Source organism: Anser cygnoides, chromosome 3, assembly GCF_040182565.1.
Source record: "Anser cygnoides isolate HZ-2024a breed goose chromosome 3, Taihu_goose_T2T_genome, whole genome shotgun sequence".
NCBI classification, from domain to species: domain Eukaryota; kingdom Metazoa; phylum Chordata; class Aves; order Anseriformes; family Anatidae; genus Anser; species Anser cygnoides.
In genome coordinates, this window is record NC_089875.1 from 92,537,729 (window position 1) to 92,557,126 (window position 19,398).

At 40.5% G+C, this 19,398-nt stretch overlaps 1 protein-coding gene and 1 long non-coding RNA gene across 8 annotated transcripts in view; one reads left to right on the plus strand and one right to left on the minus strand.

The window, feature by feature from the left end:
- The window catches only part of ADGRB3 (adhesion G protein-coupled receptor B3), a 469,357-nt gene extending 457,619 nt beyond the window's left edge, over positions 1–11,738 (minus strand). For 3 of the 7 annotated variants that reach the window (XM_048077470.2, XM_048077469.2, XM_048077465.2), the window contains exons 1-3: positions 11,488–11,714; positions 11,235–11,321; positions 7,986–8,754 (exon numbers count right to left, since the gene is read on the minus strand). In XM_048077470.2, the coding sequence (XP_047933427.2) occupies positions 7,986–8,739 (754 nt within the window). In that variant the 5' untranslated portion in view covers positions 8,740–8,754; positions 11,235–11,321; positions 11,488–11,714. Of the gene's footprint in view, positions 1–7,985; positions 8,755–10,440; positions 10,598–11,234; positions 11,322–11,487 lie in introns of all 7 variants that reach the window. The other 4 variants (XM_048077467.2, XM_048077468.2, XM_048077471.2 and 1 more) reach the window with 4 other exon arrangements.
- A 135-nt stretch (positions 11,739–11,873) lies between these two features.
- LOC106030380 (uncharacterized) overlaps positions 11,874–19,398 on the plus strand; it is a 63,063-nt gene continuing 55,538 nt past the window's right edge. Inside the window, exon 1 of the long non-coding RNA XR_010830519.1 lies at positions 11,874–11,980. This is a non-coding gene — a long non-coding RNA (uncharacterized lncRNA). The remainder of the gene's footprint in view (positions 11,981–19,398) is intronic.

A 19,398-nucleotide genomic window follows, 5' to 3' on the forward strand; every position in this document is an offset into this window, starting at 1 on the left:
GGAGACAGGACCAGCTGGATTAAACTCTGTACTCATATTATTCCTGCAGTGCTGAATCTTTTTCCTCCTTTCCTTCATCTGTATGAAGCACATCCATCAGCCTTCAAACCTAGCAGTATGGAGCACCTGTATGTGTGCCAATCAGTGAAGACAGCAGCCAATGCTGCAGAACAAACAAAACATTTCCAAAGATAAAAGCATAACTCATTGTTCAAGCTGAAGTGCCCAGCTTTGCAGACAATTCACCTCCTCTATGTGCACATTAACAGAAGGGACTGCAAAGGACATATTCATACATGAGAAAAGCAAAAAATGTGTGAGAAAAGCGAACCATTTAGGATTCAAAGAAAGATTCCACGTGAAATCTTAAGATTTAATATTTTCCAAAATCCTTTAAGGAAAAAAAGTTCTCTTCTTACATGAAGCATGGGCAACACTATTCCTTCACAAGAATAAATAGCACGAATTCAGTTCCCCGATTTTCTAATCTATAGTTTAAACCCTTTCCAGCTGCACTACAGGAATGAGTTTCAAGGGCTTCGCAGAATCATCTCTGGGCACTCTGTGCATACTTTCACAGCAATTTGCACAACTCTTTAGTGCTCAGTGGGAAGCTCTGGTTGAACACATATCTTGGATGCTATTTTGAAGGATCCATTGGTAATACTGTAACTGAACCTGATATATTTGCCTAGAAATATAGAATTGTGCAACTGGCTGCTAACAAATGCAAGAGAATGGACAAGAGTGACGTTTTTTGACTGCTTTTTTGATAAAATATTTTGGGGGGCCTAAACTAACCTAAACCCGGCTACACCAGCAGAGCTTTTCCTTTCCAGCTCTTTCTCATGCCACTTTTTGATACTGATGGAGGCTCTGCTGGGCCACTGTAGCACACTCACCCAACATCAAGTTCACCTAACAAGAAGAGTAAAACAAAACAAACAAAGCAAACAATAACAACCCGTGATGCCCCCCCCCCCCCAAACAAACAAACAAAAATACCACTACACAAACAAAAAAACAAAAACCATAGCTGAATAATTTTCTGCTTGGCTTGTGCTGAAACAGTTCAGCAAAGGGAAAGGAATGAAGACAGAGCCATCTCAGAAGCCTCAGCAGGTCTCAAATTGACACAAGCAACTTGTAGTAATATACCTCAGTGGAGGCAAGGCTGAACATATTCCCTCATAACAAAAGGTATTTCCAACTATAGTTAGAAAAGAAGTTTGGTTCATTTTCTATAGCTAGGAGCTGGAGAATTGCTCTCTTGATCCTTCAACCCCCCATCATCCTTCAGTGAATCTGTTTAAAGACACACAACTACCAGCGATAGATGAAAGATATAAACCATACTATAAATAAATGGTGTCTCTGCATAATTGATATCTGAACAATTAATACATGATGAACAATAGGCACCAAAGCCAACAGCCAAACAGTTTTACATTTACTGATGAATTAAAAGAAAGCATTGTGGAAAACTTGCCAAAAAGGCCCATTGTTACCATTTTTCTATCAAGCTACCAAAAAACGAATGTCATTCAAATTTTATTTTTTATGTTGTGTTTTATTTATTTGTATGTTTGTTTTTCATTTCAGGTAGATATAAATAAAATTTGAACTGAATAACTATAAAACAGCTTGCTTCCAAATTTCAACTACACACACCAAGGATGCTAATCTGACTATACTATATGTCTTCCTTCACCTTCAGATAACGAAGAACAAAAACCACAGAAACTGAAGGGAAATACATTAAGAGACTATCAGCTAAAAGAAGAGACAAGAAGGCAGCAAGCAGTTACAAAATAGCACTTTTTTTTCAGTGCATGTGTTTCACTCTACCCAGGGTCAAGGATGCATTCAAAACTAAAACTAAACAGAAAGAAGCATAAGAAACCTGAAATGAAAGAATTAATATAAATTGTGAAATAATTTGCAATTAATAGAAAGAACACATTGTATCACTGTTTCACATCTATTCTGTGGGCTCTAATCTAATTTTTATTTAGACTGAATTATATTTATAACATTAGGAATTTGCTTTTATTAAGGACAATAATTTGTCCATTGAAAAGTAAAGTAACAACAGTAATCTCATACACAGTTATTATACATTAGTTTAATTAATTCTGATGTGGCTAGTCCATCAGAAAAAAAAAATCGTCATTAATTTGATATAAACTTTATTTGTAACTTACAGATTAACAAAACTGAGAAAAACTGAAAAAATTGACTGTCTTCCTGTTGAGATTTAACTAGCATAAAGGGCTCTAACTCTGAAATATTCATGTATCAATGATGCATAATTTGTAAATTTGTATTTTATATCATGTATAACTTTCTCTATCCTAAAGAGTATTTTATATTTCTTGTTAACAGTGAATGCAAATAATGCTCAATGGAATTCTGCAGTGACCTTTGTTTTATTACAATTACTGCATATTTATAAATGAGCAGCTAAACTTCGATTTGAAGACTACAACTTTGAGTTGGAATCCTTTGATAAAACCCAACTGAACGAACTTCATAAAATTAATTCCCAAAGAAGAGAAAAAGAAAGTCTCCTCTGAATATTCCTCTGTGTATACCAACACACAAAGCACATTTTCCTATGCTTTTGCAAGCAGAAAACTAAACAAAACAGCAATATGGATAGCTCTAAACAGGAGAGGATAAATTGTTTTAAAAAGAATGTGTAATAGACCACAGAATCAATATGTTATATACATATATAAAATATATATGCATAGGTAAAAACACTACAAAATAAGAAATGCAGTACTTCCATTATGTCATAATATAATTCCATGTAATGTCACTGAGACGTAATAACTAAAATCCTACTGTGTAAACAGAATCACCATTAACAGCTGTTAATGACTGTTCTACATGTGAACACTTACACATTAGTCAAAAATACACTCAGGGACAGGTCTAAAGTGCTGTAAAGCCATTGGGTATTCTGCCCAGCCAGACAAATTGTAATAAAAGTATTTGAGGAAAAAAAGAATGGCTTACTCGTATGACAAAAGCAAACAAAGAAGACCTGACTTGTCTGAAATATTTGGTGGTACAGGACTTGGTGCTATTGAGTTTTTGCTCACAGGAACCAGCAGCAAGTGCTGTTCCTCATTCAGGAATTCTGTTCCTAATTCAGATATTTTTTGTCTTCAGTCTCAACACTTTTTATTATTTTATATATATATATATATATATATGTATTCCCCATTCTTTATCATCGTCTTCTATTTAGATCCAGTGATCTTAAAGTGGAAGTCTTTAGTAGCATTTGTCCCCAACTGAGAACAGGTGTCCATGACATTTGATGTGCAATAATGCACATAAATAGAGGTTTAATTCAAGTTAAAAAACGGTGCCTTGGTGAATCTAGATCACCGTTTAGGTTACAAAGCAGCTTCTAGCATGCTATTTCATTGAAGTCAACAAAGATTTATGATTGAGCTTATGGAAAACCAGTGTTCATATCCTATATAATACACCTGTGATATCACTGAAGGCAGGGCAAACTCTTGCAGTAGGCTGACATTTCCTCCCAAAATAAATAATATGCCATCTTCTTAGAGTGAGAAGTACTGATATAAACTGTGATACCAAAGAAATTACAACTCAGACATATATACATAACCAAACATATTTACTAACCAAACTTTTTTTTATTATTATGAATTTTTATTTTTTTAAAAAATTGGAAGCAAAGCTATTTTTTTTCCTAATGTAATGGATATTGTCTAGGTGTTTTTTTTTTTTCACTTTAATATTAAATAGTTGTTAACGCACTAAATTTTAAATATCTCTGTGAGGATGTTAGACTCCATTTTGTAATTTTTGATCTTCCCAGACAAATCCTGCATTGATTTAACAGTTTAAATCCTCTGATAAAGCCATGCTATGACATGCTACTACAGCATATGATTTTCTGATGAGGGATGTCTAACCTACTCAGCCATCTAGTCATCTCTGGGTATGTGATGAATATTATAAATTCATCTTAAATGTGTGCAATAAGAGTTGGGCATTCACAGAATGACATATAAATAAATGCATATATGCCATGAAAATTTCACAATACTATTTGCATCTTACTCTTATTCAACAATATATCACGAATTATTGTATTAAAGGGACATAAATAGTAAATCTGGTGAGAGATCCCTGTTGCTTTCAGGTCTGAAATTAGAAACAAACAAACAAAAACCCAACAGTTGCCAAATGCTGAGATGCCAAGCGATTAGAATTTATGACAAAGTAGAACAATGTCACATTCCATTATTATTATTATTATTATTATTAATAATAATAATAATAATGCTGAATGAACATGATACACAAAATTACATCTGGAACTCCAGTTACCAAGACTTAATTAATGTGAATTTCTCCCCTCTCCTTTTCTTCTGCTGATGAATGTAATAGGACAAAATAAATATTTATATTGTTTTATAACAGAAAACTCCAAAATAAAGTTTCTGTCTAAGTAAACCATTACATAAAAAAAAAAAAAAACTAAAAAAAAAAAATATTGCTTTGTAGTGGTCACAATGAGAAAATACATTTTTGCATTCTTATTACATCATTCATAAAAATATATGGATTGACTACATACAAAGGCTTACAGGTCCACAAAAGTTGGACCTGAGCCCTGTCATATTGACAGAAACTTCATGAGATACTTCAGTCACAGCACTGAAGATCAAGAGGACAAATACCCTTAAGCTCTTAAATTCAGGCCCCTGCCTGAGACTTCACTGAGATCTTTTTGCTAGTGCTTTGATCCAAGCTAAGCATCTCAGATGTAAGACTATGGAAAAGCATCAAGATACAATGAAACTGGGTCTTAGTGAAAACGTGGTGATTTTCAATATTGCTTTAATCAGTGACACCAGTGACGATCTGCCTATGGAAGACATACTGGTTAAGCTCCATATTTCCAAACCATTTTATTAAAAAAAAAAAAAATGGTTACAGTTTCCTTTTTTGACCTAGTTCCTTTTATTGTTCAACACTCTTCAGTACTTTTAGAAACACAATCATCCTTTGTGTACTTGTCACATCTTTTGTAAAATGCTGCAAATTTTTGAAAAGGAAAAATACTGTCTTTCATCCATTTTCCTACGCCATTTTTCATATTCAAAATTACAAAAATCTTCAGAGGTTCAAAAAGGAAGCAGTAGGCTTTAATCTAAATGTTCTCTATTTACATTATGGTTCTTGAAGGGAGCTGGAAATAGTTTTGGGGAAAGATTTTGTATTTCATGTAGTCAAGCATGATGAAAGCAAATCTGAAGGATGGGAGAGTATGCACAATCTTGTAAGAAAGCTGTCAGGTCTTTGCAATTCCTTTCCGAAAGCCATTGCTAGGCAATGTCAGTACCAAACCTCAAAGTAATGCACAAATTCTTAAAATACAGTCTCACCAAGTCCAGAGCTCTCTCAAAGTGGTAGGCAACAATGATACGGTAGTTCTCTTCAAAACTCAACTGATGCTAATAAAACTGCACTTTCATTTAGCGCTAATGAATACTAAAAACGCGAAACCTCTCTCTGATAATGGTCACCCTTATTTTCACTACCTGTGCTGATCTAACTCGAACCAGATTGCCCATGAAAGGAACTTTTCCATTTCTTGCCTAAATGTTTGCTGACACAATTGATGAATTGCATCATGTTTGTGGTAGGAATATTCTACATTTTGATCCCTCAATAAAGCCTCCAACTGAACCACAAGCCAGCTTTATACAAACAAATACACTGACCGACATGCTTGATAAATATGAATCTGTGAACAGAAAAAGAATCAACACACCTCTCTTGCAGCTTGTTAACCTTCTGTAGGAAAGGCAAAAAAATGCTTCAAACACTGAACTGGAAGACAAAGAGCATACTGCTACTGAGAAGGACCGTGAAGCTTAATTTGCTAACTGATTTTAACTTTCAGTAACAGTCAGATGAACAATTTCCAAGTGCATGGAGTAATTAAATAAAACATTTAAATAATTCTATTATTATTAAAATTCTTAGCCGCACACACACACACACTCTAAAATAAGAAGTACTGTGGCAAAACAAATGAAGAATACCTTTCACCTAAAGAATAAAATTTTCACCCACTCTAACAATGCTGTTTGTCAAGGAAATATCCAGGGAGAGCCGCAATTAGGGCAAGAATTAAAATGTGACTGAGACCGGAAAGAAAATACGTTGCAAATGTGTTTCAAAATTTACGAAAAAAAAAAAAAAATGCAATATTTGCCCTAAGCATTCTCTGTCCTCTCTGCTAAGGGCAGAAAGTGGGTGTTTTACACGGGAGACACACATCCCCTGGAACCCAGCCTATTTTCGGGAGAGCTACGAAGGGACCTCGGCGGCCTGTGCTCCCCGCTGTGTCCCCTGTACCCAGCGGCGAGGTGGCACCTCAGCATCCCCGGGGACGCGCCTCGGCCCCTGCGGGAGCTGCTCGCCGGGGCCTCCGCGGGCAGAGCCCGGCGCCGAGGCCGGAGCTGCCTCCGCCTCCCAGGGCACTAATTAGCTCTAAACGATGTTAAATAGCATCCCTGCCGCTGCGCAGGCTTCTCTGGGAGTTTACAGGAGGGGAGCTTCCCTGTCATTTCAGATGGCTCCGTTTCCCTGGCTCCGAGCTGTTGGGTGTGTGGAGAGACCTGCAGAACACCAAAAGTGTCCCCTGTCCCCCTCCCCACCCCCCGGCCCTGCCCGCGGCCGCTGGCACCGCGGCAGCTGGAGCAAGTTCAGCTTTTCTTCTCCCACAGCACTGGGGCTTGGCTGCCCTTAAAGAAAATCCTCTCCTAACAACGTGTCAATGTTACATTCCTCCACAAAGCCACTTCTATTAGGGGGGCTGGGAGCTTGGCGCTGCCTCACCACAGACTGGGAGCTTTGTGGCTATGCAGAAAACAAGAAGAGTGGGAACATTTCCTGCATGAAAATGCAACACCCTGGGCTGGATGATTTATCCCTTGCCGCAGGGGCAAGGACCTCCTGTCTGCCCTGTATGGCTGCTCTGAAGCACCCCCACATCCATAGGTTGCACATAAGAACCCCCAATTTGTGTTCAACCTATGCTTTCCCACCCTCTGGTCCCCTCTGCACCCTTCCTAAAATCACCCCCAGACCTCTCCAAAACATCAGGAAGCCAAAGCAGGAGGTGTAAAGCAGAGAGACAGTGGGCTGCCACTCTAATTGCTGGATTCCTGGCTTCCCACCCTTCCACAACCCACCTTTTCCAATGGGGACATGAAGCAGCTGTCAGGACTGACACATCCACCCACCCCACTAGTATTGCTGTGAGATGCAAAGCCTTCATCTCCTGAAGTTGACACCTCCTGGGAAAGGGGCACAGCAGCAGCCTGCAGGTCTGTCAAGTCAAAGAGGCATGTGCTGACTGTGCATGGTGGTTTGTATCTCTAGGCATCACGGGCAGAGGGCTTGCCCTGGAGAACCACGTTTGTTTTATAGATTGTTTTTAAGTCTGTCACAGTTGGGACCAGTTGTCCTGACCATGGCAAATCTCTGGGTGTTCTACTCAGGATGCCCACATGCCTTTGGAAACATTTTCCTTGCAAAGTCAAGGGATCTCATCAAGATTTTGTAGTTGAGTGCAGCAGTAAAGAGATGGTGAGTGATTCCTGGCTCATCACCTGTGGGCATTACTGTGAGGGCTGAAAACAGAGGGAATCTACATATGAGGAGTTTCTGTACTGCTCAGCAGAACATGATGCTGAAGGCTAGACCAGTTTAGAAATGAGAATGCATCCCTCCTTGCCCAGAGGGAGTGTACATCATTTCCAGCCCTTTCACCTTGTCTGGAGGCAAGCCGCAGTGAAGAGCAAGTCAAATGAATGTGAGTATCAAAGAGAGACGGCAACAGGACCTACACACCAGTGTGGGATTCAGCCCCCCCCCGCACCCCACCCCCCCCAACACCCCCCCCAAGAAGCACCTACCTTCTTTTGGAGGCCGTTTGGCTTCTCTGGTGAGGTTGCAGACCTGGGTGGTTTGCAGCTCCTGGGTCAAGCAGCCCTCTGTCTGCTCATTGAGGGGCAGCACCACATTATTGAGCAACACCAGGGACTGGTCATCTATTCCCCATTCTCCCAAATGCTGAGGGCAGGTGCATTTTGTATACATGATCCCACAGGACTCGGTTCTCCCGTTCTCGGATTTCAAGCAGCTCTCCAACCAAGTGCATAACACATGGCACCCAAACTGGCTCGGGCTCACCTTGTTCAACACCAAAAACTCAAAGAAGGATTTTTGGTCTTCTTCTTTTTTGTGTAATCCTAGGAAATCGATAGGATAGACGCGGCGTATCTGAATAAAATTCTTATCATACTGCAGAAATACAAAAGCATTCTTGGAATCGCAGAGCTGCATTATAGAGTGGTTATTTTTTAAAAGATCCTTTATTTTTTCATGGGAAAAATGATCAAACTGATAAGCCAAGAGGGAAAAGTTGGAGCAGCTGAAGTCCTTTTTGGAAAATTTCAGGTAAATACTATATTTGGTCGGATCTGGATTTTCCAGTGTCCAAGTGCAGTTTGTGAAGTTTTTAGGAAACATTTCACTTACAGAATATGATCCATAAATGACCCCCTTCACCAGCGTGGAACACCAGAAGTCTTGGGCAGCATTAAATCCAAACATAACCAGTAGATAGGTGGAAAATATATAAATCAGCAAATTACGAACAGCCTTCATCCTATGTCATTTGGCCTGCAGGAGATGAAATGAAATGAAAATGCAAGTAGAATTCTTCACGCATTGAAAACCAAACTCCTTCCAATATTCGAGCCAGCTGTTTCCAAGCTTGCAGTTAGAGCCCGTTTCAGAAAGAAGGGCAGGTAATTTTTATTTTATAACACAAGGGAACGCTTTGCTGCTGTGTGAACAGCGCCATCGCGTGGCCATCGCGACAGACCAATCTTCTACACCCAAATTAAAAAAAAAAATCATTAGATTATTAATAGGAATGTCCTCTCCTGTCTAGGCTGTAGTCATCATGGCGTGGACTAGAACTGCTCAACTTAGGTAAAAATTTAGACGCCTTACCTGACAGACTAAGAGCAGGACAATTTACTTATTTATTCAAAAAGCAAATTAAGTAGCTTGCTATATTCATATCTGTGCACGTACAATGTGCACATGGAGAATTTCACCAGAATAGATCAAGAAAGCCGGTAGCATCTGCTGTTATGTATTATTTTTCTATTAAGTCTGGGAAGTAACAGTGAAGAATTACAGCCATAATTTTTAAAAGCCCAAACAGTATTTGTTACAGATGGAATATTATTTTCCATATGTCTACATGCATTTGCAGTGGCCACCTGGCATACAGAGGTCTTTATAAAAATAAATCCCAGGAAGGAAATACTAAGATTAATATATTAATAAAATGTTGAGAGTATCAGAGAAAGAAACAAAGACAGACAGATGAAACTAGTGGTGGTCTGACACCACCACTAAGTGCCAGCATTTTAAGATAGTAATTCAAATGTGCTACAACCTCTTAGGATATATGAAATGGACCACTATATTAGTGTCTGCAACCATTAGCTCTATATAGCTTGCAGTGCTATAGTAGGACCTCTGCACCTATTGCACTGTACTGGGTCTCTTACTTGCCCTCTTACTCTGAATATCTTGTACTGTCTGATTAGCTCCTGGGCTTTGCAGATGTGTGCTTGAATGATGATATATTACATTTTCTCTGCTAGTATCACCAAATAAAGCTGTTTTACTGCACCTGTCAACCGCTACAGCCTCCTCTAGAGCTCTGTTTTCTTAACAGTGGCCTAGGTTAATAAAGTGAACATTAAGTTATATTTACCTCTGTAATGTTATCCAAAAAAAAATCAAATTGAACATTTTCAGCATTAACCTTTGAGTTATCCCTTACAAATAAGTAGCTTTTCACCTTCTGCTTTCAAAGGCAAGTAGGCAGAAGTGATGCCAAGCTAATTTCAAAACTCTGGATTTCAGTCTCTTCCACTGTTGCTCTGTAAGCAGAGGCAGACATACACACACAGACACTGTTACTGAGTTTTGATATGTGTCTTTGCCTAGCTTTTCATCTCCTCACCAAACAGCATGGCATCTTCTGTCTCCCATTGCGTAACACACAGCAAATCACCAGATTAAGCTCCCTTGAAGAGATTTTCGTATCTCTTAGATTACAATTCAAACTCTGAATCTTGAAATGGGCAAAGCAGCACCAACTCTAACCCTCTTTATAGCTGCGGTTAAAAAAAAAAAAAAAAAAAAAAAAAGCAGAGCTGCTGCCAGTTCTATCCACACGGTCAGATTTTCTCTTTCTGAGCATCCATCTCAATGAATAACATGGTCCTCCTTCTCCAAATAGGGTCAGTACAGCATTTAAGGTTTAAAAAAATAGAAACTTACAGGGAATTCTGGAAACAATTTCCCCTTTTCTGAAGCACTTTGCAGGCATTGCAGTTCTGCGCAGTGTTATTCAGGATGGTGTAGGCGTTGAAAGCCAATGTGACAATAAGTGTCTAAATTAGGAATTCCACCCATGAAAAAGGATTAATTTTATAATCTGGAAAGCAAAAAGGGGCCTTAGTTGCTTTTTAATTTGAAAAGGAAAAAGCCTCTGACTTTTCTCATCCTCTATGAAATTAGAAAAATAAAGACGTCTGCAGTGCTAGGCTGTTTTCTGTGAAGAAACGTAATCAGATAGCCCTCATTTTAGTTATGTGTTTGTTCATACAAAGCTACTGATAGGCAATTTTGTCTTAATCTCCCTCTCCCTCGGTGTATTACACATGCACACACATTCGAATCGAATGTGCTGGCAGCATTTCATTTAGTTTGCAATAGTGCTAAATACAAGAGGGAAGCTGCTCGCCGAAAGGATTAGGCAACCAGATTAAATAAAATCTTCCTTTTCCATGGAGGATGGAGTTAAAGGATGGCCAGAGAGGCTTAAGGTTTCTCGTTTGGGAAGGGGGGGAACCCTTTTCTGCTGAAAAGCAAACGGGCGTTTAGTTTGGATATTCCCCAAACTGATTTTCTAGGTGACACTGTAGTTTAGCCGAACATAGACGGCGCCATCACTCCACTTATTTTTTTCCCCAGCAGAAGACCCACTGACTCCTCTTATTTTAACTTCCTATTAACCTAACATCTCCCCCCCACCCCACCCCCCAATAAAATTACCCCAATCGTGCACAAACCTCAGGTTTTCTTCGTCTCGCTGGAAATTACTCTCGGGGAAGCAGACCTGTCGCCAAACGGACTTCTCTAACTTTTGAACTGCAGCGCTGAAGTAAATGCAGAGATCATTTTGTATGTGCTGTCTCTCTCTCTCTATCCTTCAGCAACAGCCTGTCCCCCTCCTCCGCCGCCTCCTCCCCGGAATCCCAAGCTAAAAGCTCTCCAGTCGTAATCCCTGGAAATGGGAAATGGAAATGCCCCGGGCACCCTTACCTTCCACTCCGAAAGCTGTCAGGCTATTTCTCTAAAAGACTAGCACCACAGGCACACGTCCCAACAACAGTGATGGAGAGATTCCCCTTCTGTCGGAAGCACCGTTTCCCATTTTCCCCGGCTCAGGTTCAAAACCAAGATTAAAAAAAGCAGCAGAAGATAAAAAACGCGGCGAGAAAACCCCCGCACGGCACACGCACACCCCACCGAGGGAAAAAAGCAGCTTTGGCTCCGGATCCACCAAATCCAACCACATGAAGGAAAAAAAAAAAAAAAAACAAAAAAAAAAACACAACCTCAAACCAGCGAGACTGCAGGGGGGGAAAAATGGAAGTGGCTGAGCAAGCGATGGATTTTTTTTTCTTTTTTTTTTTTTTTTTTTTTTTTTTTTTTACTTGAAACAAAGTCTCAGCACAGCAGCCCGATGAGCGGCGATGCCAGGCAGGCGACGGTCTGAGAGGAGGAGGACTCAGGCGCTAGTGCAGATTTGTTGGTGGGTTTTGTTGTTGGTGGTGGTACTGGTGGACTTATTCCTCTTGCCTCCCTCCTCCTCCTCCCCTCTCGGGCACTAAGAGCCGGACAGCGGCGGGGAGGGGGAGGGGGGGGGGGGTTCCTCGGCTGCCGATGTCGGGAAGCGAGCGGTGCGAACGCCGGCCGCGCAGGGGAGCGCGGAGGGAGCGGGAGCGCGGCTCTGCCGCTGCGTGTGCGCGCGTGTGTGCGCGCGCGTGTCTGTGTGTGCGTGTGTGCGAGCCAGCCAGCCAGCCAGCCTCCGTGGGGGCCGCCGGCTGTGTGCGCGTACCCGTGCGCGCAACACCCCCCCCCCCCCCCCCCCCCCCCCCCGCCTCGCTCTCCCGGGGCGGCGGCGTGCGCGCGCCCCTGCGCACCGCTCCGCGCGGGTGTGAGTGTGTGTGAGTGTGAGTGTGTGTGTGTGTGTGAGTGAGTGTGTGTGAGTGTGCCAGGCGCCCCTCCCGGCCCCCTGCGTCTGGCACGTCAGGGCCGCTCGGCACCCAGCGCGTCCCGGGAGCGGCGCTGACTGCGCCGGGGAGGGATTTTTTGGGGGCCTCGGCTGACGCCGCTGGGGAAACGGGGAAAGGATGGCAGGAGTGTGGAGGGGCGGGAAGACCGCACTTGATCTCCTTCCTCTTGTTTTTTCTTTAAAAGCATCCCCCCCTCCCCCCCTCTCCCCCCGGCCCCAACCTCCCCCCTCCGTCGCAGCCCCGAGAGCTGTCACTTTGGCTCCGCGCTGCAGATTAACCGCCACGGCGCTCCCGAGGAAAAACCCTTTCAATGTGCCGCCCGCCTTTGACTGGAACAATGGCAATTTTCTCAGCGAGGCTGCAATTAACGCCGTATTTGTTCCCTGACGGAGAGAGGAGGAGGAGGCTGCGGCCGGGTCGCGGTCCTTCCCCCGGCCGCCGCCGTCCAGCGGGGGCGCGAGCAGGGCAGGGGGCGGTGGGGGGGGACCCGGGGGACCCCGCAGCAAAGGGGGGACCTGGTCCGGGTCCCCGTCGCGAGAGAGGCGCTGCCCCCCCCCCCCCCCCCCCCCCCCCGGGGGGCTGTCAGCGAAGTTTGTGAGGAGGCAGCGGCTGCAGGGCATCGGTAGCGGCAAGGGGGGTCAGGGGGGAGCGACAGACGGGGGAGCTCCGCGGAAGGTGCCTTTCCGCTGTGAATGCCCCCCCCCCCCCCCCCCGATTATTTGGGTGTAGCCGAGGAGGTTTGAATATGCATTTTTCTCCCCCCTCCCTTTCGGCTGCGTCTCTCCCGCTCCCCAGGGCGAGTCGGGCTCTCCGAGGGGTCGGGTCAGCGCTCGCGACAGCAGATATCCGGTGTGGAAATTAGGGGATGACATTTTAATAAATGCTGCTGTCAGTCAGCGGGCAGACCGCGGCCTGGCGGCTGCCTGCTCCCGCCGCTGCCACTCGACAGGGAGAACAAAGCCCTGCCGAGGCGATGTGGCCGGCTCCCTGCGACAAGCCCGCCCTCCCAAAGTTCACGAGAAACACCGCTGCACGCCTGGGTTTGGCGGCCCCCTCCCTCCCACCCCGATGGAACGAGAGTTTGAAGTTCTGGGCAGCGTCCAAGCCATCCGTTCCTCAAAGCCGAGAGTTTTCTGCACCCTCAGCCCCGTAAAGGTTTGAATTCCAGTAATACGGAGCTTTTATGATCACAATTACACGCTGCACAAATTCTGATCAGAGGTATTGCTGGTCACAAACCACTTCTGGCCAAAGTAAATGAAAGAACGGTTATACCTTTTTACTGTGTTTTCCATAGGTACAAGCTGTAAACCACATCCTTGCTAGCTTTTACAAACAAAAAGAATTCATGTCCCTGTTGTCAAAATAAAACAAACAAAAAAAAATCTACTCAGTACAAGGAAACTGAGAAATGTGCATGATCTATGCCCAGCAAATACAGTGCAATGAAAACTGAACCATTTATGGCTCAGAGATGATCATACTCTCTCATGTTCAGTGATACTCTGTATGATCTCTGGATGATCATTGTGTTGCTTGAAATACTTCAAAAGTAGTTCAGTTCATTGACAAGTTGGTATGAGCAGGACAAATCGAAGGTGTACATACAAGGCAGTATTTAAATACCTTTTTACTCCCTTCATTGTAAAAGAAGAACATGAGGGTAAGTCATAGGGAGAAGCCACCCTGAGTGAACTCTTTCACCCATTTCCTGCAGCACTGACAACTTGTAGATTTTTTTATTTGCAAGTGGAGATGAAAATTAATACACGGTGTATGTTAAACTATTGTCTTAAACAACTTACTGGGTATCCTGACCCTGTGATTAACTTCCACTTTAGTTTTTGTGAAGACATGGCAATGCTGGAGTGGAATTTGGAAGGGCTGGCCTCGTCTGCAAGCAAGGAAAAGGCTGGGAGTTGCGCAAGTCATACTCAAGTTAACTCTGTGAGCTGAAGAACAGAGAGATGGAGGCACAGAGCACTCTGCAGATTTCTTTTCAAGATTTGTTGCCATGAGACCTGAACAGTGTAGTTTTTAATTGCTGGAGCTAGTTCTAAAATAAGATATACCATTTGTTAAATACTGATGGTCCACTTGTATGTGCCTGCCTCCTTGAACTAAGGCCAACTTCAGAAAGAGTTTGTTTGCCAGGTGTCATGCAGCTGCATTTGAAATATCAAAAATCTGGACTATTGATACACTACAAGTAAAAGTCAGTGTATGTCCATAAAATATAAATAAATAGAAATGACACTATATTTGTTTAAACTGGACATGCAGCTAATTTTTGTTTGGAAAGGTGCTGTTTTATATGTACATTTAGCATAGGGCAGATGTAGAGTGAATATATACACATCATCCAGAAATATTGAGCAGATCCAGGTTCTGTATCTCTGTTAAAACCTAGAAATTAGGTATTAATGCAATCCCATGCTATTTCACAGCAGTACTGTCAGAACTGCATGGCACATGTGGTGCCATCTGTACTACAAAGAAAGTATCAAGGCACTAAAATAAGTGTTATGTCACTCAGTAGTAGTGTGGTGGGGATAGGCACAACATTGTGAACACTAAATTTATAGTGCTGCTTTCTAGACTGGATGTGATTGTTTCAGAAAGGTTGGGCTCAATCCAAACTAGGAACGAGGGTGGAGAGTAATATTTTTAAGTAATCTCTGTATTGGTGGGAAAAAAATGCTGCTTACTAAATGTAATATGCTGGATGGAATAAATTAAAGGGTTTGTTTAGTTGCTTTTTCCTCATTTTCTTTCTTTCTTTCTTTTTCTTTCTTTCTTTCTTTCTTTCTTTCTTTCTTTCTTTCTTTCTTTCTTTCTCTCTTTTTTCTCTTTCTTTTTTTTTTTCTTTCTTTTTCTTTCTTTCTTTCTCTCTCTCTCTCTCTCTTTTTCTTTCTTTTTCTTTCTTTCTTTCTTTCTTTCTTTCTTTCTTTTTCTTTCTTTCTTTCTTTCTTTCTCTCTCTCTCTCTCTCTCTCTCTCTCTCTTTCTCTCTTTCTCTCTTTCTCTCTTTCTCTCTTCCCACCCACAGTAGCAGTTTAAGATCTTTGGTACCTCAGTCACAGTAACTGAGTGATTTCAGTCCAGGTTTTAGAGAACATAGCACAAAATTCAACAAAATTATAACTCGAATTATAATTCATTGAGATTTTTGCTGCAAATTGTATAAGGGAAGCCACAGCTTAAAGCAAATGGCTTTGAAAAATGGACTGTTCTCTGACTTAACCACTTGTCAGCTTGCGGGGAAATCTTTCCAAGTCAAGGTCACTCTTGCAACCTGCAGTTCTATGAGCAAATAAAAGATAGTTTATCTCCAACATTGAACTCACTGAAGGCTTTTCAACAAATAATTTATCTAAATTCCCTTAATTTTGTAGTTTAATTCTCTATTATCATTCTCTATTATCATATTATTATCATATGCTTAATTGACTACAGCTAGATGTAGACAGTTATGGACTTAGATGTCATCTTATTATGCACAAAAATGGAAACAAGTGTGGCTATAGAGTCAAGTAACAGGTAAGAGTCAAGTGCTATATTTATGAAGCCTCTTAGCTCACCGATGTGTGATCGGGGCACAGATCTGTTCCCCACATCTTAATTTGCTCAGATGTGGAAGGCTCTTAGGTTATATTCTGTCTTATCCATTTTAAATTTCTTTTTAAGAGCAAGAGAATTACAATGAGATTGGAATTTTATTAAAGTGCTTTATATTTTCATAAATAGTTAATTAATAATGCAGCACCAGTAGATGGTGCTCAAGAATATATAGCATAACTGATGGGTAGGGGTGGTTAAATGCTTCTATTTAAAAATTGTAAAAAAAAACAGAGAAAGTATTGGTTTTCCTTTGAAAAGCTGATTTTTAATGAGAAAATAATGTCCTCTTCCAAATTTCAAACAAACCTTTGTTTGACTGACAATTTTTAAGTTGAAAACGTCAACTATTTTTTGCTTGCTTCAGTATTTTCATTCTTTATATAGCTTTGTCCGTAAAGATTTTTACAAAAACTTTGAAATTCTGCTAGTTTAAATATTTTGATATTATGATTCACTCCCAGTTACTGGGCTAGAAACAGTTAAATTCATGAAATACTGACAATAGGAGCATGGACCAAAGGGGTCTGAAGTACATCTGAGGCTTGTGCAGCATCCATACCTCAGACAGTGACCCCTGAACACTTCCAAGGAAAGTGCAGAAAACCCAGCACAGGGATATTTTTGAGGATTTGGCTTCATAAAGTCTATAATAGACCAGTCTACTGCTAGTCTACAGTAATTACAGATATATTTAAGTCTCCAAATAAATTTCAGTTTACCTGCAATACTCTTAACTAGTTTAACTCAATGCATTCTTCTTATTCACATAAACATCCAGTTCTTTTAAGTCTAATATTATTTATTTATTTATTTATTTTTATCTCAGTGTTTTCAAAGAACAAGCTCTACAGCAAAAACAAACTATGGGAAAACTGATGTGCATCACTTCTGTTAAATTTGCTGTCTTGAAGTTTAATTGCATGTAACCATGTTAAGGAAGGCAGAAATGAAATTCTGGTTTACTTCTAGTAATTATTTCATGTGTTTTTCTCATGCTTCTTTTAATTTTCCTCTAAAACAATTACAGTTATTCTGACCTATTTCCACAAAACAGTGTTGTTGTTGTTGATGTTTTTTAAGAACTTCCATCACTTTTGTCACTTTTCTCTAACTCCCTCTAGTTTTCTGATACCCTTCTGAGATGTAGAAGCCAGTACTGCAAATGGTAGTTCAGATCAGACAGCAGCACTGATTTATATAACATCGTTTTTCGTGGTCATGCTGTGTCTTATTCTTGATTCATTTTAATTTCTTGCTTCTTTCTTCTGATAATCTGCTACAATGAACAGAGATCTTCAGTTAGCTGTCTGTGTCTCTTCTTTTTATCACTCTTGTGAAACAGTTTGCCAAGGCCTTTAGAAAGTTTAAATAAATGATTTCTATTGGTTTTCCTTTGACCTCTACAGTATTTTACTGATGTGTTGAAAACATCCTAACAGATGAATAAGACAACATCTTCCTTTGCAAAGACCTATCATCTCATCATCTTCCAAGTCTTATTTTCTTATTTTTAATTTGCCAGTTACAGATGTAAGATTTATGAATCTTTGATTCCCTGAATCATCCTAAAGCCTTTTCATAATATATATGAAACATTTGCCACTTTCTAGCCTTTCAGTACAGGAGTTGTTTTTTAATTAGGGTTTTCATAGCTCTTATTCAGAATTTTCGGTCCTGGTAGATTCCTGCTTTTTAAATGATTGATTTGTTCCAGTACCTCTTCATCTGATAGTACCTCATTTTTATTACCAAAAAGTAAGTATCTCCCTAGCATCCTCTATTGAGAAGACTGATGCAAATAAATCTACTATCTTCCTAGCAACATCCTTCTCTTCCTTAACTGCTGTCTTTATTCTCTGAAATTCCCAGCAGGCCTAGTGACTCTTACAAACTTCTTGCTTTTGATATACTTAAGGGGTTTCTTTTAATTTTTTATTTTTATTTTTATTTTTACATTTTCAGCACTTACCTTTTCTGTCCAGTTTTCCTTCTGACTTCTTCACTGTCGTAACTTATGATCATTTTCCTCATTTCATGAAATCTGCCTTTGTAGATTTTTGCAGTTTGCCACTTAGCTCAAGTAGTATTTGAATTCCTTTCATTTCACTGCACTGGTTTGTAACTTATTTTCCTTGTTTTTCTCCTCTCCTTTCTCTCTCCCACATGTGCATTTATCAGTGGAAATATTATTGGGTTTGAGAGCAATATGAATGCCCCATCTAAGGACCCAACTGCCTTTAGTTTTATGACTTGGGTGTTTTTTTTTCTCAACTAAAATACATTTTATTGATTACCTCTGTCCAAATGTTTGTGTCATTATATTTGATTTTATATCTTATTTCTTCCTAGATAAATTTAACCTTCTTGTTTTATGATCACTTTACATATCAGTTTAGATATTGTTAATCCTTGACTTCTTTCTACTTATTATGATTGAAGTCCAAAGGCATGTCTAAACTGTGCTTTAATATGGAGCTGTAGTTTATCAGCTGAGTTATCAGCTGAGCTAGCTGATTTAAGGATATCATGTCTTCCAAGGTAACAGTCGTTTCTTGGAATACTCTCTTCCCAAGTATGTGCTGTTTCAAAAACTACCCTTTATTCTGAGAAATTATATCTTTTAAGGTTTGGCATTTAGAGATTACATTTGTTTCTAATTGGGTAGTCTAAGATCTAGGATTATCCTATTTTAATACATTTTCTTGCCTTTTTAATTTTCAAAACTGCACGCGATATCCCAGTCATGATCTGCATCCTTTGGTGCATGCCTTCTTGTAGCCAAGGGTTCCTTTAGTACTAACCTTTCTGATGTACAGCCCTCTTCACTTAGAGTTTTTTTCCCACTGTAATTTATAGAATTAGAGAGCAAAATTCCTTATGGGACTGGTTTAATCTGTCTTTCTAGGACAGTTTACAACAAAGAACTGTTACTTTTTTTTTTTTTTAATTAAATTATCTTCCAGTAGCTTTTTCCATTTCTATTATGACTATAACATAAAGCCTTTCCTCTATTGGAAAGCCTTCTATTTCACTGATTTTGCTTTTAAGTTGTAATTGCACATAAATATTTACAGCTCTTAATTTTGACCAGATGTCATTCTATGGCATCTTTCCTGAATTTGTGCTTCCTCAGTTGCATATTTCATGGATAGCTGGGAGTATCTGTTTTACCAGTAACACTGGTAGATGAGTTGATGTTCTTTGGCTAGGTGATTAGAGTATTTTTTCTTGTCTTTCAGTCTATGAAGTCTATGTTTTCAGTGCTTTATGTCTTTCATATATAATGGTTGTCATTTTAAAACAAACTTGTAACTT